At 52.3% G+C, this 25,214-nt stretch overlaps 2 protein-coding genes across 12 annotated transcripts; one reads left to right on the top strand and one right to left on the bottom strand.

Moving 5' to 3' along the window:
• Positions 1-852: 852 nt before the first annotated feature.
• On the top strand, positions 853-16,492 carry NUDT15 (nudix hydrolase 15). 11 transcript variants are annotated; one of them, XR_006785692.1, is made up of 6 exons: positions 853-1,026; positions 4,702-4,898; positions 8,759-8,935; positions 9,054-9,219; positions 10,457-10,900; positions 11,312-11,750. XR_006785692.1 is itself a non-coding variant. In XM_045838977.1 (4 exons), exons 1-4 carry the CDS (start codon positions 866-868, stop codon positions 16,264-16,266), a joined length of 561 nt encoding a protein of 186 aa, XP_045694933.1. In that variant the 5' UTR covers positions 853-865; the 3' UTR covers positions 16,267-16,492. The 11 variants fall into 11 exon arrangements, 5 of the variants coding, with proteins under 5 accessions (XP_045694933.1, XP_045694934.1, XP_045694936.1 ...); XR_006785691.1 differs by having other exon boundaries at positions 8,759-8,940; XR_006785690.1 differs by lacking the exon at positions 11,312-11,750 and adding an exon at positions 14,472-14,604 and having other exon boundaries at positions 8,759-9,219; positions 10,457-10,561.
• MED4 (mediator complex subunit 4) lies at positions 9,540-23,606 on the bottom strand. Its single transcript, XM_045838976.1, has 7 exons — positions 23,461-23,606; positions 21,124-21,190; positions 16,154-16,324; positions 14,130-14,187; positions 12,868-12,954; positions 11,760-11,891; positions 9,540-10,368 (listed from the first exon to the last, which is right to left on the bottom strand). The coding sequence occupies exons 1-7, from the start codon at positions 23,583-23,585 to the stop codon at positions 10,196-10,198; spliced, it is 813 nt and encodes a 270-aa protein (XP_045694932.1). The 5' UTR covers positions 23,586-23,606; the 3' UTR covers positions 9,540-10,195.
• Between the last annotated feature and the right edge of the window lie 1,608 nt (positions 23,607-25,214).

The raw sequence follows: 25,214 nt of genomic DNA, 5'->3' as shown, positions 1-25,214 counted from the left end.
GATGCTGTAACACAGCTTAATTAATCTTCATTTACTACGAAATGCAGAATAAACATATTTCCTTTAAATACATAACCAAATGAAAACAAAGAATCGGAAGTGGGTGGAAAGAGGACTGGAGGGTAAGATTGCTCGTTTCGCCATTCTTTCTTGTACCATTCATTTGGCCATTGTAAATTATGCACACATTATTTTGGTAGAACTAAAACAATTTACATTAATTATGAAAAAAAGGAAATCCTCCCCATCCCGGGGGAGAATTTTAGTTTGTTCTAATTACAGTTTTGACTCTGCTGGGATTCTGTGTTGGTTCAAGGTGTGTGAACTGGAAGAGTGTCTGTTTTCTCTCCTGATTAGGTCACAAACTCCCAGAACAATTTAGTGTTTAGTACTATTTTCCCCCCACGATTTGTGAACACTGTTGGTGATATTAGGGTGTTTCTACACTGTGTGTGTGTGTCCTTACCCTGGTGCCACATTGATTTGCGCTCGAGTGGAATGAGTTCACGGCGGTGGAGAAGATCAAAGAAAAGATAGGACGCGCAAAGGCACAGGTTTGTGAAAGCAGGTGGCTGGGGCGTGCATCATTTGGAGGGATCTGCAAATAAAGACATGTTAAAAGCGGAACAGTAAGTGGCGTTAGAAAAAACGCAGCCCTTGGCACGTAGTTCTTTCAGGAGCAAGGACCGAGCTCCCCAAGCTGGAAACCGCTGGTGAGCCTGACACTTTAGGAGATGGAGACACTGAGTACCAAGGTCAGCCGCCCAGGCAGGCGGAGCCTGCGCCAGCTCAGGACCGGATTGGTGGCGGCCTTGGGGGCGGGGCTAACGTCAGGACGCAGCGGCTCCCGGAGTCCCCAGGCGTAATGAGCGCCAGTGCGGAGGAGGCGCGGGCGCGGCGGCCGGGAGTCGGGGTGGGAGTGGTGGTGACTAGCTGCAGGCATCCTCGTTGCGTCCTCCTGGGAAAGAGGAAAGGGTCGGTCGGAGCTGGCAGTTTCCAACTTCCTGGGGGACACTTGGAGTTCGGGTAAGCAGACCCCGGCGTCCGAGCCGGGGTGGGGGAGGGGGGCGGAAGCGGAATGTGCCCGGTAGGATGAGCTCGTGCACTGCGTGCGCAACGCGGCGTGGTTTCCCGCTGCTTTGGTGGCCTCCTTCGGGGCCCCGCGTGGCGGTGGCACCGGCCGACCGGGGCTGCAGATCAGGACCGGAGTGGAAGAAGGGTGCTCTCGCCACTCAGTCCTTGCATCCCTGCGCCTGCCCTGCCGCGTCTGGGAGTTGGTTTGTGATGTGTGTTTTTCTTAGTGCTCACCCAGAAAAGACGCAAAGGGAGTATTTGTAAACCTCGAGCAGTCCAGCGTGGTCAGTTAAGAAATTTGCGAGGTTTCCTGGTGATTTAAACGCACGCAGGTGTACTTACTTACTCTAGTGCCTGCCCGCGCAGGTCCAGTTGCGGGCTAGAGAAACTTTCTGAGCGTCAGCTTCCCCATCTTTAAAATGGGGAAGGAGGACGAAGTACTCTTGCAAGGCCTCTGCTTTGGCATTCTGTGATTTGAGGATATATCAGACTGGCAGAGAAAGTTGGACAGTTAAGAGGCAGTTCTGCCTGGGACTGGGCCAAAAGGTGCCTTCTGCAGTGAGAATACGGTTCGAGTTAATAGACAAACTGCATCTAAAGCATTCGGGCCCAGTGCTTGGTTTTCCTTTAGTATCAAAAGTTCCAAACCCACATAAAAGCAGAGGAAATAGTAAATCCTTCTGAACCCATCATCGGCTGCTTCTTGTCTCATCTTTGCTGCTGTCCCCAACAGACACCCCCCCCTTGTTTTCCAGACCAGTTCAAAGGAAATCTCAGAGATCCTATTATGCCACCCCAAAACAGTTAAGTATGTACCTGTAATAAACTTTTAAAAACACAGCCACACTACTATCTTCACACCTAACAAAAGAATTCTTTAATATCATACCCAGTCTGTGCCATTTTCCTCACTTGTCTTGAAAGTGTGTTTGTACTGTTTTGCACCAGTGGAGATCAGAGGAGAGGCACGTGTTGCCTGTGGTTAATAAATTTTGAAAATCTCTAACCCGAACCCCGCCCCCCTTCCCCCAGGCTGTGTGGAAGAATTTGGTCCACCTGTTTCTTATAAAGTGGTAGTTAGAAGTAGGGGCTTGATCCTGTAGTGCCTTTTAATCAGACTTTGTTCTTTATACACTACGGAATTCTTAGGACCTTTTAGCACATGGAATTTTTAAAAGTCTTCGGAACTTTATTTTTTATTTTTTTAAATCTGTATATTTTTAAATTGATTTTAGAGAGAGAGAGAGGAAGGGGGGTGGAGAGAGAAACATCAATCTGTCGTTTCGCTTATTGAGCTTCTCGTATGTGCCCTCTGACTGGGATTCAAACCCACAACATTGGTGTGTGGGGAGGGTGCTGAAACCAGCTGAGCTACACAGCCAGGGCAGTGTTCACAATTTTAAAAAGCATCAGCCCGTTTATCACTTTCAGGGAATTATGATGAGCCATCAGTTCATAAATATGTAGATTAAGGAGCCAACTGTGCGTATAGACACACCGTATTAATGTGTCAGTTGTCGGTAGGCATTCACCAACCTTAGATCACAAACAAAGCACTAGTGTAACTGGTGTATAATTGTTAAGAGCAAAGGCTAGCAATAGCGTCCTTAATAACAAGGTGATATTGGAGTCTTGACTAAATATCGACTGATAAGAGCCAACATTGAACTTCAATGAGCTTTTTACTAAGTGCTAGATATTTTGTACGCTAAGCTCTTCACATGTAAGCCTTTCCTTACCTGTATGTAACTGTATGTAACTGGTATGTAACTGGTATACTGAGTAACTGGTAACTGTATGTAACTGGTGTACTGAGTGGGCTAAGTTTGATGGAAAACAAACAGGAAATGGCTTCAGTTTCTCCTTCCATTATCTCCAAACATGATCTGTCTTTCCTGTTGCTGCTTTCCACGATGTTTCCTGCAAATTGTACTGTTTTCCTGTCTCTTGATTATGAAAGTGAATCCCATTTTGGCCACTATGATCCACTCCCGAGCACTTCTCTCTCCCCTGTGGAGGTGGCGGGAGGGGTGGGCCGCTGTTTCACTTTCTCCACCTTCTCCTCTTCTCCCTCAGTCTGGGCTCCTTGCTTCTGCAGTGCGTGGGGGCAGGAGGGGGCGCAGACTTTTCACGGGCCTGGTACTGCTGTCGTCCATCCGTCCATCTGTCCATCCACTGGTGCCTGCTGGGAGCAGATTCGCACGTGTGCTGGCTTTCTCGGGGTGTGGCCGTTGGTCGTCTGGAAGCCTTCCGGGGACTTCCGCTCTGCACAGCTCCCTGACGCGGGGGACTGACTCAGGGTGGCACTGGCCCCCCTCTGCCGGCTCCCACTTTTAGCACACCACCTGCATCTCCTTTCTGCTGGGGGGCCACCCCCACCGTGTGCCTGGCCCCAGAGGCATCCGCAGTGGGAGTAATGCTTTCGCCGCTGCCCCTTTTCCTCGCTCAGCCTTTGTGGGCGGCTCCGGCCGGTCTCCGTCCTTCCACATTTCCCAGGTGGGAACGAGCAGCAGCTTCTGTGTTCACAGCCCTGCGGGGGTCGCGTGTATCTGAGAGATACACACCCTCGTGAAACACGCATTATAACCTAAATGACGGCTTAAACATCGTGGTGCAACATCAGTCACGTGCAACCGTGCAGCCAGACATGACCTGGAACCTGTGCACCCTATATAGGTACCAATATTTAAGGAAAGACTGTGTGTGTCTCAGATCAGCGGTGGCCTCGGTGGGGACGAGCATCCCCACACACCGAGGGACCCATTTCAGACTCACCCAAGAGCTGTCACCCACCCACCACCTCTACTCGGATGCGTTGCCGTGCGCCAAGAGTTTCCATGCATCATCACACATGTCTTCAGCAGGGCAGCGACACGGCCAGTGTCTCCTTCTTGGAGGTCGCACCCCGTCTCTAGGACTCACCGTCCTGGAGCACCCCTCTCCTGGTTTGGGGGCAGAGTAGGCCCCGCATCAGGAGGAAGGGAAGTGTGCCCACTGGGCAGAAAACTCCCAACTTCCCCGCCTCCCAGAGACCTCCTGCCTTCCCTCCTGTAGACGGGGCGCGGCGGGCGCTCCAGCCGCCTCAGCAGGGCCGTGAGTTCGCGTGGGGATCATCTGTCTGCCCTCGTTCTGTCCGCTCGGGGGTTTGGAGGGGTCATTCTCCATTGTGGGGCTTGGGTTGAAATTCCGGGAGAAGACCTAGTCCCCTTCCTGACACACGTGCAACAAGTCTATGAGACAATGACATTCTTCTTCTTTTTTTTACATTCTTTTTTCACTTGTCCCTGGTAGAAAGGGATGGACTTCACACTCACACCTGGGTCTGGCTGGCTTCGAAGCTTGCGCCATGAGCGGACTGGCCGACCCCTCTCCCGGCCGCACACTCGGCTCCCAGGTGTCGGGGCTGGCGCTGAGCCGGCTCCGGGCTCACGTTTTACCTCCCGACGATGACAAGACCCCGGGACACGGACTGTGCGTGCGAGGCAGGGTGGGAACCACTGTTCTGATGCACTGGCCGGTTCCAGTTTCCCTGGCTTCCTTCCCACCGGAGTTCCTCGCCAAGAACCTCTTGCAGAAAAATGAGGTAACTAGGTGGAATCGGGTACAGTAGAGTGTCCTGTTTTCCAGGGAGAGCTGGGAGGAGTGCGCCCGGAGGGAGACCTGGGAGGAGGCAGCGCTCCGCCTGAAGCACGTGCGCTTTGCCTCGGTGGTGAACTCTTTCGTGGAGAAGGAGAATTACCATTACGTGACCGTGCTCATGAAAGGAGAGGTGGACGTGACCTATGACTCGGAACCTACGAATGTCGAGCCCGACAAGAATGAAAGTAAGAGAATTATGCATGATGATGCTTTTTTTTTTTTTTTTGTGGGGCGTCTATCATATGAAAGAATATTATGTCAGCTGCCCCAGGAGGAGAACTAGATTCTCTTCACATAGAAATGTAAACCTGCTCACGCCCTGGCGTCAGGAGGACAGCCCGGGAGAGAGAACGGGCCGGTTTGCATTTTGACTCTTCCACGGAGAGCTTTGTGAGCCCGGGCAAGTTGTTACATCATCTTCTCTCCCCTGCTTTTGTCGTCTGTAGTAACAGCGACCGCCTCACGGGGTCGCTGTAGGGGAGAAGAATCACCGCACTCACGAGCCCAGTGAGCACAGTGAGCAGTAAATGTTAGTGTTCGTGTTTAGTTTTTTTTTTTTTTTTTACAAACTCCAATTTTGAACGAAACGTTCACTGTGCCTCCTTCCGGAGTTTTCTCGCCGGTGCCCGAGAGGCAGTGACCTCCGTTTACAGGGAACGGCCCGCCCGACGGGACAGTGGTCTGGTGACCTGCGCTGAAGCGAGCGCTCTGGAAGCCTTCGGGGCGGTAGCCGATCCTTATTAGTTACTCCCTGTTAAACATTGTTCTCGGGGCTTTGCGTGTATCACCTCTCTTCAAATTTCATACACAGAAAAGGAGCAGAAGAGGAAATAGCAAACTCAGTGAGTAGGTTATTTGCCTTGTGAAGAAGCTTTTTACTCGAGTGGCCTCGTTCTGGGCCCGCCCTGTAAATATTTAATTTCTCTTCTAAAATGGAAAACTCTTCGTTCAGCAAGTGCTGTGTGCCAGACACTGGTCCAGGCAGGTGCTGAAGAGCCGGTGGGGTATAAACGAAGTCTCTGCTCTCCTGGACTTGACCTTTTCACGGGGCTGGAGGCAAGGGCAGCAAATCAGCAGGTGTTTTATGATAGTGACAGACGATAAGGACGAGGAAGGAAACGCCCAGTAAGGGAGGGAGGGGGCAGATGGCCGGGCGGGGTCTCGGGGAGGGGCCGTGCAGGCGGAGGCCTGGGGGATGAGCTGTTTGCAGAGCGAATAAATCACGTGTGACTGTATCAGAGATGATTTGACTGAGTGAACCCAGGGGTGTGTTCTAACCCAAGGTCTCTTGAGTCACACGAATGTCTTAAATTAACTGTTGACGGGAGAGACCTGGTCTTCCAGCTGACGCAGGTACAGAATTGCAGATCAGTAAATCTATTACCGTGAAGTCGGTTTATTAGTGACCCGTTCCCATGGAGAAAACGGGTGGGACTCGGTTGAGTGAGGGGTGGAAGGCAGAGTTTCAGGGCAAAGCAGGGCGGCAGAAGCAAGAGCGGCTGAAGACGGGGTGGGGGGGGGGTGGGGGGGGGGTGGGGGGCGGGGGTGCGGGCAAGGCCTCGGGCAGCCTGCGGCCGGGTGGCCAGAGGACCGATGGCCCGAGAGCCAAGAGCACCCCGAGCCCCCGAGAGAGAGGGTCCTTTATTCTGAGGACTCATGCAGTTGGTGGAATAGGAGGGGAAAAAAGTTACATACTGATTCACGGGTGAAGGTGGCGCCAGCTTTCCTGGGGGAATGTGACCACCCAAACTCAGGGATGTGGGGGGGTCAGCCCGAATCCTTACCCTGCTCCAGACCCCATTTGTTCATCTTGTTGTGAAACAAACGTGTGACAGGAGGCAGTTCCTTAAAGCTGGGGCACTTTCCAGACTTATTTATGGGCTCTTTCTGTGAGCACCAGGGACTCCCTCATAAAACAGATGGTGACCAGAGGCAGGCAGTTCACCCGAGTTGTTCTGTGGGCTCCTTCTGTGGGCACCGGGGACCCTCTCCCGCAGTCCAGGCCCTGGGACGAAAGCACAGTTTCAAGGCTTCCTTTCCCAGACAGTGGAAACGCCACAGAGAATTTCAAGGACTCTCCTCTTTCCTGCTGCCGCAGTGTTTCCTGGATGTTGGAACACCGGCAGTACGATCAGACCGGCCTCAGGACTCTGAGTGAGCGTGTGAGACCTGTGTCCTCCCTCCTCCCTGCCTCGGTTTTCTGTTCATTCTCCCCAAGTGGTGAGGGGTGCTTCCTGGCCGCCAGGATGCCAGACGCCGGCTGGGAGCAGCAGCGTTGTCAGGGGCTCCTCCTGTGCGGTGGTCTCCTGCTGCATGGCCGCCTGGGACCCCCTGCACTGAACCAGCCGAGTGCGAGTGAGCGGTCACGACACTGCAGCACCCACCGACGGGGGCGGGGGGGTTTTCCTCGCGCCGGCCCAGCCAGCTCCCCGGCTCTGCAGAAACCAGCCGGCTGGCCTGGAGGGCCGTTGGGTGCGGACCCCGCCTGCGCAGAGTCGCCCTCAGACCCCAAAAGCTGAAGGCCCGGCTGCACGGACAGCCCCCACTTCCGACGCCGTGCGGAAGGCCCGGCCTCCTGTACTTTTGATCGCGGCTTCCCTACAGCCCCTTTGCCAGGGTCAGCGATTTGCTAAAATGGCCCACAGAACTCAGAAAAACACTTCGCTTACGTTACCCGTTTATTGCAAAGGGCGTAACTCGGGAACAGCTGGAGGGAAGAGATGGGCGGGGCGGGGAGGGGCGCGGGGCCTCTGCGCCCTCCCAGCGTCTGGGTGCTGGGCGCGCCCACCAGCTCCGAGGCTGGCCAGGCTGAGTCGGGTGGGGCTTTCCCGGAGCCTCCGTCACTGAAGAGCTTAGGATGGATCACGTGACTGTCCACTGGGGGTGAACTCAGTCTCAGTTTCCCCTTCTTCCCCCTAAGGCGGGGTTGGGGGTGGGACTGAAAGTGCCCCACCCTATACTCATGCCCTGGTCTTCCTGGTGACCAGCCCCCACCCTGAAGTGGTCTAGGGGTCCCTGGCCGCCAGTCCTCTCACTAGCATTGACGCAGGTGTGGCTGAAAGGGGTGTTTTATGGGTAAAAAGATGCTCCTCTCGTCTCTACCACTCGGGAAGTCCGTGCCTGGGGAAGGGGCGACAACCACGTGTGTATTTCTCACACCGCTTACCACACACAGCAGCGCCCCGGAGCAGCATCCAGAGGCCGTCAGCTGGCCCAGGGTGAGTTAAAGCCGTTCACCCCTCGGGGTGGAAGGCGGGGACGCAGGTAAGAAACATGCCCGGCTCGCTGGCGGTGTTCCGCACAGGTCCCTCCGACCTCTGACATCGCTCGGCACCCCAGATACAGTGAGGGGCTGGAGGGGGGAGCTGGGACGTCAACAGTGAGAACAGAAGCCAACAGTCTCGACATCTGCAAGCTGTGGAGAGAGCCTGGTGATTAATTGGCCTTTTAATATTAAGTTGAAATTTAAATATGCCTATTTCCATATGAATATTTTCAGTAGGACTCAATTTGCTTTTTTGTGAAGCAAAATATATATTGCATGTAACTGAACTTGCAAACACTAGTTTTGAGGCGGAAGGTATTCAGTCGTCAGCACAGATGATGTTCGTCTCTGGATGGCTTCCATTGCCGTTTTAAAAGGTGGCGGGGAGCTTAGAGACGTTGCGATCTTCCTTGCGAGGAACCTGCCGTGTTAGTGCGGTGTGGCCTCCAGTGTATTAAGGTCTGTGCACTTGGTTTAGCCCAATATTCAGACGAAAACTCAATCACACGAAATCCGGGTTTCACCACAAAGCCGGCCTTGTAAACTTGGCTTCGTGTTCAAGTGACAGCGTGTTTTAAAGGACCTCCATTCTCTTCTCAGATCTTCACTCTAAACGCAAAACTGTGTGTGTGGCCACGCTAACTGCATAGCACTGCTATGGCGCTTATGTCAGCAGAAAAAGCTTTTTAAACTTAACTAATTCTTTAAGTTTAGGTTAATCTGCCCAAATGAGTAACCTTTGTTTCCTTTCAGCTAAATAGATTTGGTGTCTCTCCTTAGGCTGGGAGTGGGTTCCTTGGGAAGAGTTTCCTCCGCTGGACCAGCTTTTCTGGGCGCTGCGCTGTTTGAGGGAACAAGGCTACGACCCCTTCAGAGAAGATCTGGACCATCTGCTGGGCTACAGAGGGCATCACCTGTGGATGGAGAAGACGACCTGACGGAGAAAGACAAGACAGAGTAAGGTCCGCTCGGAGGATGAAGTGTCCGTATATCTGAACAACTCATTTTATCCAGAAAGTTCCTTATCGTTGAGGTTTCTTTTCTGTCTCTTAATACACCCGCACCCTTCCGCCAGTGCGTGTGGCTGACGTTCCGGGAGCACGTCACGCACTGTGTTCCGTGAGTGTGCAGAGGGGCCCTCCCGAGGCCACGTGGGGCGTGACACTGTAACGGAGTGAGTGTGGAAGCAGACGGGCGAGTCCAGCCCTCCTCCGAGGACGTGAACCGGACACCACAGGAAGGTGTGCGAGCGCGGGACAGTGCCGCTCTTCTGTCGCCGGTCTCATAAAGTTACTCTTCATGGAGGTTACTTGTGTTACCCTGAGTTTTGTTGTTTATGCATCAGTAAAAAGTTCTCGTCACCTTTTAGAGGGTAAAGAAGGGCGGTGAGAGCCTCGGAGAAACCTCCCGAGTGTGAGCACCGGTCTAGCTGGGTGCAGTGCGTCCTGTGCAGCCGCGCTCCCCAGTCCCTCCAGTAATGTATAAGATGCAACTAGATTTACAGAAATGATTTTCTCAACCACACTGAAGGTAGTTTAAATTAAAATAGCAGCATAAGGAGTATAAATAAATTAGTTTATTCACAGAAATTATAATTAGTACATATTGAGGACATTTCTCCTGTTCCTGCTGGCAGAAGCTAACAACCTTCACTGTTTAACTCTGCTGACTTTAAAGAGAGAGGAAGAGGCTGGGGTGGGGGAGAAACCGAGTTGCTGTCCCACTCGCTGACACACTCACCGGTGGATGCTCGCGCGTGCCCTGACCGGGGAGCGGGCCCACCCCCTCTGGGTCCCGGGACCGCACCCTGACCGGCCGACCCCGGCTGTGGCACAGCCTTCACCTTCAGCGGGGGGTTCTGCTGTCTCAACCTGGTGCGCGTTCAGGGACCCGCCGCCCTTTCTAAATCATCCCAGGAGGCCCACTAGTGACAGGTGCACGGGTCACTTCCTCCAAGCCTCACCCCAGGACGACTGTGCACCAGTCCAGCACAGCTGGGACAGGGCAGGGCCAGGCCGCACTGCACTGCATCCTCTCTCCCCCCCAACGGTGAATTCTGATTATCCTCCAGACAGTCCCCGAGTGATTTAGAGCCAAAATCGTGATCTTTGCTCTAGAAGAAGGTCCACCGTGACTTTCCACGGGGGCGCAGTTCCGCTGCAGCCGGCACCGCCCTGCTCTCCCCACCGGGTGGAGCCGCGCGGAGACGCGCACGCCTCAGTCGGAGTCGCTGCTGCTGCTCGAGGAGTCCGTGGACATCACCTCCACGTCGTCCTCGTTCTCCTTGTTGTGCCCGGGCGGCTCCAGCAGGAAGTCGCTGCTGTGGTTGGGCGGCAGCATGTTCACGGCCATGTCGCCCGACTGCCAGGGGTACTGCGGAGCGAGCACGTCTGGGGGGAGAGAGGCGCACGTAAGAACAACGTTTCTCCCCGTAACCCCGTAACCCCCTGATTCCAGGCACCTCTCTGCTCCGCGCAGGTGTCTGGGGGCGCGACCCTGGAGGCCCGGCCTGGACTAGAGCTGCCGCGCTGGGCAGTCTCGGCGCGGCTGCACCTGGGAGTCACTTCCAGTGTGGTCCTGGAGGTGAGCGCAAGACCCCCCGACTCCACCGCCATCTGGGAAAGCTCCGTATGCTCTTTACATGTGTAAACATCTAATACACTCTGTACTGCGTGTTACGAGTGTGTAAACTGCGGTTTAACCTTTGGACCCACACGTCTCACTGGACCCTGAGACCATGGCTCCCTCGCCAGCAGCCGCAGCACTAAGCCTTGTCAGTAGAGGGCACCGGAGGGCCTCTCCCGGGGTCGGGAGGACACTGGCTGCTGGACGCCTGCTGCTGACCTCCTGGCCATTTTCAGGACCATCCCCGAGGCTGGCTTCCCAGCAAGTCTCACCATTACCCCAAAGCGTGGCCTTCTGGTGAGTCTTCCTGGGATCTAGTGGGCCGTTTCCTGCGTGGCAGCTCTGGCCTGTGACCCCCTCGTGGAGCTGCTCTGCCACCCAGGGGCGTCACGATGTGAGCAGAGTCCTCAGGCAGGGGGCGGGGGAACCCTGGGCACTCTGCCGTGCTCCTAGGGTAGCGGCTGCTCCTCCCGGGACGGGGCACCGTGGCCAGGAGGGCAGCGAGCAGCACCCAGGGAACCAGGTGCGCAGAGGGGTCCCCCGCCGCGCTCTGGCTCGCGCTCACACTGGTGCTCCCAGTGAGACGCCGGAGGGCAGAGCGTGTCCGGAGCACACTGTGGACGGTGCGAACGTTCCGGGACACAAGGGCACGGGCAAAGCACCAAAAAGTGGCCGATGAACAGGGCGGTTTTCTCCTTAACTTTCTAGATGTTCTACCAAATCCAACAAGCCCCTTCTACAAAAGATAACATACGGGGAACATGAAGTACTGTAAGAACAGCACAAACCCACGTGCAAACCTTGAGGAAGGCTGAAACTCAGAATAAACCAAGTCTCACAAAAGTGCTATTTTACACAATTATTAACAGCCTACAGAAGATTTTTATGCATTTGTTAAGTTGGGGTTTTATAATCTTTGAACATATGTATTTGTTACTGTTTATACAGTATGTTTCACAATTAAAAAGATCATGTTTAGAACCATAAAAACAACAAGAGAGAAGCCCGAGGGAAACGGCACAGTCACAAACGGGAAGGAGAAACTCAGTCCGCCCTGTTCCGTAACCCCTACCCAGAACAGCCCTGGAGGCCGAGGGAGCGGAGCCCCGGCCAGGACGAGGGGCTCGGCCCCGGCGGCGCCCTCCCGCCGACCCACCTGGCAGCCGGCCTGCGGCCAGCGCGTCCCCGGGCAAGTGGCCGTTCACGCCGTTGGCGGAGGGGTTGTTCATCTGGCCCAGCAGCCCACTCCTCATCTCCAGGTCAGTCGGGTACGGCCTCCGCGGGTCCCCTGGAGAAGGACCGGACACAGCAGACTTCCAGTTAGACCACACGTGGCTAAGCATTTGTGGCCCCCCACGTACTGGTTTCCCTCGGTTCACTTTGAAAAACTCAAGCTGTATTTTCAGTTTTGGAATACAAAGGTCATCTATCAATTGCTACCAAGTGAGGATGTATTTATTGATTTGAGGGAGGGACAGAGAGAAACGACAACATGAGAAGCGTCGGTCAGTTGACCCTCGCACCTGCCCCAGCAGGGGATTCGAACCGCAGCCCCCTGGTGTACGGGACAGCGCTCCGGAGAGCACCAGGAGCCCATGGCCTTCATCTCCAATCACACAAGCACACTAAGGAGCAGTGTTGGACTGATAAAACCTCGGCCGGATTCGGACCACTACTCAGTGACACTTCTCACCAACTTCCCATTACCCCAAACACTGCAGCTATCCTAGGTGTTTTAATATGGCGAAGGGACCGAAACACCACCGGGAGTTACTCAGGCTGAGGTCACTGTCCCCCACAAAGCGCTCCTCCGCTGTCCGGTGGCACAGCCGCGGCCCCTCTGCCGCTGGTCTGGCTCTGGCTCCCCCCAGCCCCTCGCGTGTGGGCTGTCGGGGGCCTGGGGCTTCCCCTGGGCCGGGGTCTCTGCGGGAACCCCGCTGGCTCTAGGGGTTGGCTTCTAGCCAGCCGGAGTTTTAACTGGCGTGTAAACCTATAGCTTTAGAATCATCACTCACTGTGTTTGTCAGGATTATTCATTGTTATTTAAAAAAAAACAAACAGGGTCCACAACAGCAATAACACTGTAGAAAACCAAACTGATAAAACCCATGACCTATATTCTTAGAAGCCTTTAAAGATATGAAGATGCACAGATTTACATGTTCTGTATTTAACGCATCCCACACTTTAATCTGTTTTTGTGCGCAGTCACCTAGGAACCCTCAAAGCCGCGTCACTCCAGTGGGGAGAGGGGGCGTCCTTACCGGGAACCCAGGTCAGCGGGGCGCACACGGCGTTGCTGGCGCTGATCCTGTGCGCGTACTTAATGATCTCTTCCGAGGAGACGGCGCCTGCGGGGGCGGGGAGGCAGGCAGGCACGGGGTTGGACAGTGCTCACGTCCGCTACACACAGAACTTAGTCACCGAAGATGATAACGTCATCTGCGCTACCTGCCTTCCCTGACATCTGCGTGTGCGTCGTGAACGTAAATCACGTGTCCGTGTCCGAACTGAAGAGCGCGACGCCCACTGCCGTGACTGAAGCAGTAACTCCGGGAGACCACGTGGCGGTGCTCAGGGACCCCAGTTCCTAGCCACCCCCCCACACACCCCCGACTCCGCGCTCTTCTGCAGGCAGCAGCAGCAGCACACAGGGAGAGCGGGGTGCCCGCCCCCCAGGGGTGCTCGCCCCCCAGGGGTGCTCGCCCGCCGTCCCACCAGGGCGGCGGCAGTGCACACGGCCACCCAGCACTGACTGGGGGAGAAGGACGCCCACCGCATCCTCACGGAGTGGGAGGGAGTGAGTGAGGAACAGCACGGATGGCCTAACCTGAGTTTTAGAACATGTGTGAACCTACGTGTTCACGCTGTTCTCGATACATGTGTTTTTACAGATCTAAACACAGTCCGGAAGGACACGTACCAAGTGCCACCAGCAGCTCTCTGAAACGAGGGGAGCAGAGTCAGACGTCTGAGTCGAGATCACTAAGTGCAGCTGCTGGGGGGAAGCAAGCAGACCTCTCGCTGCGACGCTGACCCCGGCAGGCACCTGGAGGGTCCCTTACGGGACGGAGGGCGGCAGGAGAGCGCAGGGGGGCACACTGGCCACCGCCCCGCAGAACGTGCACACGCCCCAAAGCCGCGGTTCCGACTCCGAGGGGTCCTCAGCCCCACTGCGGTGGACCCATGGGTGTCCGCCCGTCTCTGCTCTGTCTTCCCAGCCCAGTGCAGCTCCTGCTTGCTTTCGGCCCACAGTCCCCTCCTCTCCTCCCACCAGTTCTGCAAACCCACTGTCTCCATGGGGACATTTGGTCCACGGCCATAACTGGCCGCACGTAACTGCTGCCTACCGCCTGAAAAAGGACGGGGTTCGCAGGCAGGGCGCCCGGAGACAGCAGACCCTTTACGATGAAAATGTATCAGAGCCTGCTGACAGCAGCAAACGGTCACTAATAATACTCGCATCATTTTCTTGAGACTAACAGTTGAGTTTTTTCAGGTCATCCGGTGTTCCCATAGTACTAACCTTTTCTTGCCTTTTCTATGGATTTCAGCTTTTCTTTTGCTTGGTATACAGCTGTTGCCTGGGGAACATTAAGGAGAAATACGGTTTATTCCTAACTGCATCAAGCACAGTTTTCCCCTTAATTCACAACACCGTTTACCCCGCAGGACCAATACCCAGTTTGGAAGCCCCCACGGCTCACACGGAACACTCTGGAACAGCAGTGAGTGTCACTGGCATCACACTTACACTTCAGGAAAGAAACACATTCCTGAACGAGTCTTCATTCTCAGATTCGCTGCTGGAAACCACGTACAGACTGGACTGTTCACTGACACTTCTTCTTTGTGTCTTCTACCACAGAGGAGAGGTACGGACCACGGGCCACTGTCCTTTCTCCCGGTCCGAGGACAACACGCCTACACAGCCTTGTTGCTTACAGGGCGTGTCCGGGGGCCGACGCTCATACCCCTTCACACAGCACCACTATGCCCACGCTGCCTGCTCCCGACCGCCCCAGCTCCCACGAAGGTACATGCACCACGGGCAAAGTGAGGGGGCCCCGGGTCCGCACCCCCACCCAAGCCCAGTGGCTAACAGTATGGCACTGCAGAGATTTGGGGTTAAACGCCATCTCTATTTTTTATCCTCCTTGAGCAAGGAAGCCATTCCTTTAAAGTCTCGGTTCCTTCATCTTTAAAATGAGAAAAGGGTGCCGGGCGCCCAGACCCAGTGCTCACTGTCTTCAGCTCGGGGACGGATCGCAGGCCTGACAACTCAGCCTGAAGAATGCAACCACAGGGAACGAAGCTTTTCCGAAAGGACGTTCACCAAAGCATTAGTTGTATCAGAAAGTTAGAAAATCAAACGAGGAGGATACAATTATGGGAAAAATGCGTGCGTGTTAATGAAGAGTAACGAAGTCCATCAGCACCCTGCTGATTACCGTAGGGGGAGAAACACACACACCTGGGACTGAGGCTCTGCACCGAACGGTGCACAGTGGCCGTCTCTGAGCAGGGGGACTACAGGCCATTTCTTCTCTTCTGCTTTTTTGCATTTTCTGAATATCTTTTGATAAGCAAGTATTACTTTCCCAATGAAAACTAGGTTTTACTATATATTTTTAAAGAAGTATCTATCTACTTGGGGTGTTTCTCTAGCAGAAGTGGTTAATCCACCCTGAACCTCTCCGGCTCCTGGGTGCTGGAGCCCCTTTGACACGTTCTGAGAGATTCACCGGGGTTGGGGGGCCAGCTGTGCCGGGTCCACGCGAGACTCAGACCCAGCCGTGTCTGCGACGCCACACAGCAGCTCCATTAGTCCGTGTTTAGTGAGATAACCGGGCAATGATAGCAAATAAAGTGCCTCTTTGAAACAGCAGCCACGAAGAAGAAAAGGAAAAACCCGCGCCCTTGACATCTACCCCAACCCCACCTCGTCTGGGATGGGAACTAAATTGTGTAACTTTTATTTATAAAGTCGGTACATGTTTTCAAATATTTTTATAACTAAAGACAAGACTTAGAGTATTAACAACTAAATTGATTCAGGACATGAGAACAGTAAAGCTTCCACGTCTACAATTCAGTACTGTGTGATCTTTAAATAACAAAAATGAGGTTCAGCCACACGTGCCTGTCTGAAACAGGAAGTCAAGAAGAAATGACAGCAGCCTTTCATTAAACCAAAAGGGCAAGCTGTCACTTCCAGACTTGGAAAATCAAGTTTCTGCCACTTCAAAATACTAATAATAGACTTATTTTTCAAAAATACATTAAATAGCCCTGACTGGTGTGACTCAGTGGGCTGGGAGTCACCCTGCAAAGCTAAAGGCCCCGGGTTCAATTCTCGCTCAGGGCACATGTCTGGGTTGCAGGTTTGGTCCGCTGGCTGGCTGGGATGTGTATAAGAGGCAACTGGTTGATGTTTCTTTCCCTTTCTTTTCCTCCCTCCCTTCCTCCCTCTCTAAAAATGAATAAAATCTTTAAAAAAATAGACGAAATAAACAATATCTTTGTTAAATAACCCGATTGCCAACTTACGAGTATCTGTTCAGCTTCCTTTAGCTGTTTTTGCAGTTGCTGAATATCACTGTCTCTCTTCTCAACTTCCTTTTCCAGAACCTGCATCTCATGGTGGACCTTCCCCTGACTAAATGCCAGTTTCATTAGTTCTTGAAACTCCCCGTCCCTGTGAATTAACAGCTCCAGCACCTGTGAAACAACCGTTGATTAAAGGAGGTAACAGCATTAAAAAGCTACATTCCAATGAAACAAAGAATCCACCTGTTAATTTTGGGGATACAAAATTTTAACATCTCCAGATATTTTTAATCCTTATTAAAAATAAAAACAGCCTATGTATAATTACTTTGGAAAACAGATTAAGATTTTCTTTTTTTTGTAGTTATACTCTATTCTTTCATACAAAACAAAACTATTCTTTCATCACTAGCAACATGCCAAAAGGAGTTAGTTTATTCATCTCCCAGGGAAGAAAAAATTTTAAAGTTTATTCTTGACAACATAATGCGGTGGAGGTTCCCCTGAATTCTGGTACTTGAGATGATTTTAGCTGGCACCAAGAGCTTAAAAAATCTTTTATTACTACATATTTGTGCTAATATTAGAAAAATATAACTGTCACACAGAACCTGTGATTTAATGTCTCGTCCTCTTTAAAAGGATAAAAGAGTGACTTCAAAAAACAGTAAATCAATTTTGGCAGTGACTGTGAAGGTGAAGCAGCAGAAAGTTCCGGTTCAAATCTCTAGGCTCTCATGGATTAGCAGCAGGACGAGGGAAGGTCACCTGACCCCCGGAGTCTGTTTTCTCACTGGGAAGAGGGCGGGACAGCAGCACCTGGGCTCTCAGAGTCGTTGCGAGGACTCGTGATGTCGCGCATGCCAAGTACACACAGGAAGGCTCCATGAGGGGTGGTCACCCCCCCTCCCCGCCACTACCGGAGATGCCATCTGATCTAAATACCCCTACTGTACTGCGTAATAGGAAGTAATATATCTTAAAGGAAATTGCTATCAAAATCCAGAATCAGTTTTTAAAATATTATCCTAAACGTGTTAAAGACTGAGAAACACAGACATGCGTTCTCAAGTCCTTTTGGTGCTTAGTTCCTCCCGTTTGTGTGAGCTGCACAGAAGACTGAGTTGCATCCTGTATTGAGAACTTACATTAATTAACCCTAGGAAGCGTTTTCTGTAAAACGTGTATTCCATTTAATAGGCCTACAGTCCACATTCTTCTCAAGTCACAGGAGAGAAAGCTAGGTTTCCATTCCTTAAAAGCTTTATTTAAAAGAAATCATACACCAGAGTGAGTAGTGCACATTACTTCCATGACAACTCGTAAGAAGTTTACCCAGTTTGGCCTATTTTTATGTACTACCAGAGAGCAGGAAAAATTCTCTTTAGATTTTATTGTTGAGTAGAAAACATCATTCAACTAGAGTCAGAAGAGCTGGATTCTAGTCCCGCGTGTCCATGAACTTTTAGCTCCTTCCTTCACCCTGAAACACACTCACAGGAGGTCACGTGGAAGACCACTCAGGTCCCTTCCAACTGTGAAAGTCACATGCATGCAAACACAAAAATAACGTGGCGGCCAGAAGGTTCTCACATGGGCACAGCCCTCAAATACGAACAGTCCTAGGGAACACTGCACAGGAATGCTCGGCACTAAGGACAGGCGAGGGCTCTCAGAGTCGCCTGCTCTTACGAAGCGCATGGAGGGCGAGTGCGGACTGTGCAGGTCTCGGGTGAGCCCTGAGCAGCCCGGGCGCCCGGCCCAGAGCAGGCGCTCACTCACTCACTCACTCAGTGCCTAAGGACCAAGTGGGAACTCACATTTCACTTTAGCTCATTCTGTATAAATTCATAATGAATCACAGATGTTATTTATTAATAAAGCAACTGAAACTGAGATTCTTCTATTAACACATTTATCTCCAAGTTCTTTTTCTGAAAACAAAACAAACAAAAAACCCCACCCTAATATCCTGTAAGTGAGCAGCTTTTTTCAACTTGCAGCCTTATCTGGTCCCCGCCCCGTTGAGAGAGTCGGTCCCCGAAGGAAACGAGTCCGGGGCACCTGCGTGCAGAGCGCACCCGATTTCTCTGCCCTGCACACGCAGCACGAAGCGACATGAAGATAATCACGGGGTACCGGGCGGGGAGCAGCGGTTTATTGGACACTGTCTTCTGTACTACATCTTTGAAAAGGTTAATCCTTTCTGTTTTCTCTTAAAAAGCTTTTTTAAAAATTGTGGCAAAACACTCCCACATGCTATAAAATTTACCCTCCATGAAATGTTTGAACCGGGAGAGATGTTTCGAGATGGCGGCAGAGTAGGGGTGGATCTTGCACTCACCTTTTCCACGACCAAGCTGGAAATACAACTAAACCGGGGAACCGTCACCCTGAATGACCAAGCAAAGAGCAGCTGAGTGGTTACGTCTGTGCCGCTCGGAGACTGTGCCAGCGCAGCAACTCGCAGGCCACGGTCAGGGTCAGCCTCCCAGGCGGCCAGCCTGGGGGCCGGGCCCGTGCACGAACGGGCCCACAGCAGTCCAGACTCACTCACGCAGGAGGACCCACATCACCCACCCACGGGCGTTCCTGGAGCACCCAGCTCGGGAGATCAAGGAAAGTGCACCACGGGGTCCCCCTGGACACCTGCTGCTTAAGACCACCCCACCGAGACTGGGAGTCACAGCAGCTCTAATGCCCAGAAACAAGCACAACAGCCCAAACGGGGAGACGGAGCAGCAGGCCCCGAGGGAAAGAACAGGAGGAACCTGCAGGAAAAGAGCTAAATAAGATGGAGGCGGGCAACCTACCGAACACAGAGTCCAAAGTGATGGTTCCAAGGACGTTCCAGGACCTTAGTGGGAACTACAGCAGCATGAGAAAGGACACAGAAACCAAGAAAAAGAACTGGGCGGAAATGAAGAACACCGTATCGGATACGAAAAATACACGAGAAGGAATAAAAAGTAGGTTGGATGAAGCCCAGGATCAAATCAGCAATTTGGAAGTTAGAAAAAAAAAAAACACCCAATGGAGCAGCAAAAGGAAAAAAGAATGAGGCTACTTTAAGGAAGCTGGGGGTGGGGTGGGGAGGGGCAACTTGAAGCACCCCAACGTCTGCACACAGGAGGGCAAGGGGAGAAACGAGAGAACGGGCGAGGGATTGAGAACCTACTGGAAGAAATAATGACCCAAACCTTCTCTAACCCGCTGAAGGAAAAAGACATGCAGGTCCAGGAAGCACAGAGAGCCCAAAACAAGATGAACCCAAAGAGCCCCACTCCAAGGCACATCATAGTTAAAATGCCACAGGTTAAGACAGAGAGGAAATCTCAAAAGCAGACAATGACCTACAAGGGAGCTCCCATGAGACCGTCAGCAGGTCTACCAGCAGAGACCTTTCAGGCCACAAAGCACTGGCATGGAAGCATCTTCTCCAACCACAGTGTCATGAAACTGGAAACCAACCACAGGAAAGAAACTGAAAAACACACTCAGTCATGGAGGCTAAATGACATGTTACTAAACAATGCACGGGCTAACAATGGGAGGGAATCAAAAGTTACCTTGAAACAAACGAAAATGAGAACACAGGAACCCAGACCGATGGGACACAGCGAAAGCGATCCCGGGAGGGACACTCGAGAAAACCGGGAAAATCCCAGAACAATCCAACTTTACACTTAAAGGAGCTGGAAAACAACAACCAACAAAGCTCGACGTGAGCAGAAGGAAGGAGACAATAGAGATCAGAGCAGAATTAAATGACACAGGGTCTAAAAAAACAACACAAAAGATCAGCGAAACCAAGAGCTGTTCTTTGAAAAGATAAACAAGACCAACAAGCCTTTAACCAGACTCACCAAGAAAAAAAGAGGAAGGACCCAAATAAACACAATAGGAATTTAAAGAGCAGTAACAACTGACACCAAAGAAATATAAAGACTGTAATTAAATATTATGAACAACTATATGCCAACAAATTTGACAACCTGGAAGAAACAGATAAACTCCTGGAAACATACAATCTTCCAAAACTGATGAGTGGATAAAAAAGCTGTGGTACGTTTACACGATGGAATACTACGCAGCCGTAAAAAGAAGGAACCCCTACCTTTTGCGACAGCACGGGTGGACCTGGAGAGCATCATGCTGAGTGAAATAAGCCCGTCAGAGAAAGACAAGTACCCTAGGATCTCACTCATGCGTGGAACCTACTGGACAAAATAAACTGACGAACAACACCGAAACGGAAGCATGTGCACATGGGGCAGACCGACAGCTGTGAGGGCGGAGGGGAGCGCGGGGGCTGGATGATACGAGGGGAAGGGGTCAGCCGAAGAGCACACATGTGTGACACACGGACACAGACGGCAGTGTGGGAGGGTCGGGGAAGGGGGAGAGGGGGCTGGGTGGAGGTGGGCAAAGGGGGGCAATGGGGACATCTGTCGTAGTGTCAACAACAAAAATAAAGGAAAGTTTTAAACCAGAAAAAAATGTGTTCACTGAAGAACATCAGGAAGCACAGAAAAGCATGAAGAAAAGGAAATCGACTGTAAACTCGGCACGGACAAAACCAGGAGCCTTCATGAACACTTGCAGGCCCTTTCGCTTCCATTCTTGGACACGCTGCCTTGGGGAAAGCAGTCCCACAGTGCAGGGCTGAGCCTCTGGGTTCCAGGGCCTGTCTTCCTCTCCATCTAACCAGGCTTTATCGGTTGATTCAAAAGATAAAAATGAACAAGTGTGTGACCAGAACTGGAACCGGAACAGCAAACAACACCAGGAAACCCCCGAGGACTGTTCCTGGAGCACACCATATCCCTACAGAAATGTATCAACTTAACAGTTTCGGTGAGTAACTTAAAAAGATCCAATTTTACCATTCTCACACAAAGTAAATAGGAAACTTGCAGGAATTATGGTTTGCTTTGGTACTGTTTAGAATGAAAAAGGAAGCCACTTACTTGGTTTTCCTCTCCAGCCTGTAACAACTTTTGGTTTCTTGAAATTGCCAGCATTTCTATGAGTTCCCTTAAAAAAAAGAGAGAAAAAGTTAAAAAAATAAAACAAACAAAAAAACAACACAAAAAAATCTTCACAAAGTAAATACACGAGCGGCCCCCTTAGCTCACCTCCACCAGCCCTGCTGCTTTAGCAGCACCCACGGCCCCAGTGCATGGCTACCGCCCCCCAGCCCCGCCCCCCAGCAGTGCAGACCTCAGCCCTCACCAGCTGCACTGTACTCTCGCTGGCTGTGTTGTCAGACTGACTTACAGAAGTTTTACTTGCTATGGTAATTATATAAATCGATAGCCAACACATACATAAACAGCAATGAAATATGACTGTGAACGGAAAAGTCATTTCTGTAAAAACCACAGCTACGTGCGTGGAAAGACTCCACGGAGGTCGGACAAGGACAGCAGTGAGAAGCAGGGGACAGTCAGAAAGCTCAGCAAGCTCTGCCCGAAGACACCTGGAGAGGGCGCCTCAGGTCACTTTACAAGAACCAGGCTAGGACTGGTAGCCAAGGCATTAGGGGTGGTTTATGCGCGAAAAACTCCTACATTAGGGCGGTCTTCAGGCCAAACCTTCAGCTGTGTGGGACGACACCCCCACCGAGCCACCTGGCCAGGCATGACTGAATTTTTTACATTAACCAAACAGGTATCTGACAAAAGGGATTCTTACATACTATAATAAAATCCTGTCTGTCTAGAAAGCTCATTTAGTCGAGATGCCAATCCTTTAAGAAAACTAGTATATAGAGCAGGAAAGGATGACGGGCAGGTAATGTTTATACATTAGCTCCAAACTTGCTGGTAGATGAGAGTTCTCAGAGATCACGCAGGACGGAACAGCTTCACAATTGCTACCTGACGCTACTCCTCAGCCCCGGTGTTCCTCGCTTCCGGCGGAAACCTACACGCCGTTTAGCTTCCGGGGTCTGTGCGCTTCCATCGCATCATTTCTCAGTGTGCTGACCTAGTCATCTGGTAAGTCATGCTCGCTGTGGCAAGGACTAAATCACAGCAGATAAAACGTTGACTGGCCATACAACGTATAAAATGTATTCCAAAGCTGTCAGCGGATGCTGGCTGCAGAAAAGGCAATAGCTGAGCAGGATGAATGAATGATCCATCAAGCGGGAAGTGCAGGGCATGGCCCGACTAGGGGCTGGGGAGCCTGGGGGAGGCGGTAGGGAGGGGCATGGGGGTAGAGGGAGGCGGTGGTAAGTAACAGTGGAGGAGGGCTTCACCTACTGCACACTAGGCAGAAGAATATGGACTCGAGCTCATGGGGCAATGGGACCCTAACAGATGCTTCAAAGCAGTGATCTGAGATGCCCTTTAAAAAGCCAGCTCTCTGCTCTTGGACAAAACAGACAGAGTGAAGATGCATGAGGGCAACTAAAGCTGTTGGGAGGCTACATGAAGTAAGATCTATGATTGGGCCCCCGGGTCAGGACGCGGGCAAGAATCAACTAATGAGTGCATGGATGGGCGGAACAGCAAATCCATATTCTCTCAAAAGAAATAGACTTACGACGGCGATGTAAAATAGTGGGGATGGGAACAAAAGGTCAAATCTGAGCAAAATCATTTTAACATCCGAGTGAACGTGAGGACATTAAGAGGGGCTACCACCGACCACTCTCCCTAAAGAGGACGGAATAAGGAGGACGCGGGATCTCATCCGACGCCTCTGCGGCGCAGGACGCGTCCAGCCTTCCCGAACCAGTACCCGCCCGCGTCGTGTGTACTCGGCTCTCCGGCTACACGCCGGCCAGGGAATCAATCCACCGGCTAGGGAATCAATCCGGCCGACGCGTTCCTCCCATACGGCCAGTCCTTCCCCCGGGACGCCGGGGGACCGGGACCGCGTCCCAGGGCTCCCGGAGCCGGTAAACTCGGCTGCTGCGTCCCTGTTTGCCCGTCCGTCTCCCACGTTGGCAAAGAGGGGACAACTCCTCCTTAACCCCGAGGCGCGCGGTCACTCCGTTCTCCCGTCGCTCGGCACCGGCCGCCGTCGAAGGGACTCGCCACGGCGATCGCTAAGGTCCGCTAGGGTTCTGACAGTCTTGGGGTGCTAGGGTCACTGTCATCACTAACATGTCCTCGAACGGGGGAAATGCCGTCTCGGAGCCCTGGAGGGCGACAGACGCTACGACCACGACCACCGCGCGCCGGCGTCTTCCTCCTGGCCGAGACCCCGAACCCAGCGCTAGTCCCCGCGCCCGGCCGGTCCGGAGTCAGTGCCCCCGACCCAGCCCGGCCCGACCCTCAGGCCTCCGGTCTTACCTCGACAAGACCTCCAGGTCCTCCAGCGCAGACAGCAGCCGCTCGCGCGTGCTGTTCCCGCACGCCGCCCCCGAGCCACCAGCCGGCCGCTCCTTCTCCTTCTCCGCCAGCGAGGAGGCCGCCATGCTTCCCACAAGCCCGACGCGGCTTCTGCGCGCCTGCGCGCTGGCGAGTACGGGGGCAGGCTCTGCGGACGAAGGGCAGGACCACCGAGGAGGGGAGGTGAGGCCCGGCCAGAGCGCCCCCTATGGGGCCGGAGGTGCACTGCGGACGCCGGCGCCATCTGCTGGGCCGGAAGGGCTTCTCGGTCTCAAGCCCGAGGACCGGCAGGAGCTACACGGTCAAGTTCAGCGCAAACTTTTGTTCTGCAAGCTGGAATGGAAGGCTTCTGCACGCATTTAAACAGTGGAAGGAAGTATGTGCTGGCCTAACTCTTGTGACAGCTTCTTCGTGAAATGGACTGTGTCTCCGCAGTGTGAACCTCTATTTAATCTGCATTCCCTTAACACTATTCCCACTCGGCTGCTTGGCCTCTCATGGGGGTGTAAGCACCGTGGCACGGGAACCATGATCCTTCTTGTTTTTCCTCCAGTTTTTCTTTATGGTGGTAAGATACACATAACAAAGTTTATGGTGTTAACCATGTTTGAGTGTCAGATTCAGTAGTAAATATTGAATACATTCAAGTCTTGGCTGGCGTACCTCAGTGGATTGAATGCGGGCTGTGAACCAAAGTGTCACAGGTTCGATTCCCAGTCAGGGCACATGCCTGGGTTGCAGGCCATGACCCCAGCAACCGCACATTGATGTTTCTCTCTCCCTCTCTTTCTACCTCCCTTCCCTCTCTAAAAATAAATAAATAAAATCTTTAAAAAAATAAAATAAAAATAAATATTGAATACATTCATTCTCGAGCCATCACCCACCACCCAGCTCCAGAACTCCTTTCATCCTGTAACACTGGAACTCCCTTCCTATTGCACAACAGCGCCCCCTTCCCCTTCCCCACGGCCCTCGGAAATCACCACTGTACTTTCTGACTCGGAGTCTGGCTCCTCTGGGTACCTCAGATAAATGGAATCAACAATACAGTCTTTATCCCTGGCATGTTTCACTTAGCATGGCGTCCTTCAGGTTCACCCACATTGTAGCACGTGTCAGGACTTCCTTCCTTTTTAAGGCCGAGTAATGTTGCATCATATGTACGGACCATGTGTGCTTACCCTTTCAACTGCTGATGGACGCTTAGGCTGCTTCCACACTTTTATCATCCGTCTTTGTAATCATGCGTGTCCCAGCAAAACGCACTGCTCATTGTTCAAGATGACGGTTGAACAGGATGAATCGATGTTGTATGTAAGGGGTGGTTAATGAGAATAGTTAAAGTAGTCATCATAGCGCATATTCAAAATCAGACATGGGTGTCAATGCCAAAATGATACCTCAGCCCACTTTTCTGGGGCAGAACAGTGTTCAAGTGGACCTTACCTACCAGGAAAGCCCAAAGTTATAACGGTGTGGGGGATGGGAAGTTCTGTATCAGACCGAGCTGCGTTATCAAAGATGCAATAGACAGATGTCAGCCACAGGCCTCCTGGGCTGTTGACACCTGGGAATGAGCAGGACACAGACGACACCCGGGAATGAGCAGGAGTACCCATGATCCCTCATCCCAGCATCCTGTCCCATGGTTGAAAACCCCCTCAGGCCTCGTGCGAAAAAATTCATTCATAGCAACTGCTGTCTAATCCAGA

This window comes from Phyllostomus hastatus, unplaced genomic scaffold (genome assembly GCF_019186645.2).
Source record: "Phyllostomus hastatus isolate PE091 unplaced genomic scaffold, TTU_PhHast_1.1 phas_contig_29, whole genome shotgun sequence".
NCBI lineage: Eukaryota > Metazoa > Chordata > Mammalia > Chiroptera > Phyllostomidae > Phyllostomus > Phyllostomus hastatus.
The sequence above is the reverse complement of the archived record's forward strand: the minus strand, read 5'-3'. Positions and strand labels throughout refer to the sequence as shown.

Coding starts and splice junctions, on each gene's coding strand:
- NUDT15 (XM_045838977.1), top strand. CDS start 866: ATGAGCGCCAGTGCGGAGGAGGCGCGGGCGCGGCGGCCGGGAGTCGGG. Junction 1,027..4,701: donor GGGGGACACTTGGAGTTCGG/GTAAGCAGACCC, acceptor CCTGTTTTCCAG/GGAGAGCTGGGAGGAGTGCG. Junction 14,640..16,231: donor CCGCCCCAGCTCCCACGAAG/GTACATGCACCA, acceptor TTCCTTTTCCAG/AACCTGCATCTCATGGTGGA.
- MED4 (XM_045838976.1), bottom strand. CDS start 23,585: ATGGCGGCCTCCTCGCTGGCGGAGAAGGAGAAGGAGCGGCCGGCTGGT. Junction 11,892..12,867: donor CCCGCTGACCTGGGTTCCCG/GTAAGGACGCCC, acceptor GTCCTTCTCCAG/GGGACCCGCGGAGGCCGTAC. Junction 10,369..11,759: donor GGCCGCAGGCCGGCTGCCAG/GTGGGTCGGCGG, acceptor CTCTCCCCCCAG/ACGTGCTCGCTCCGCAGTAC.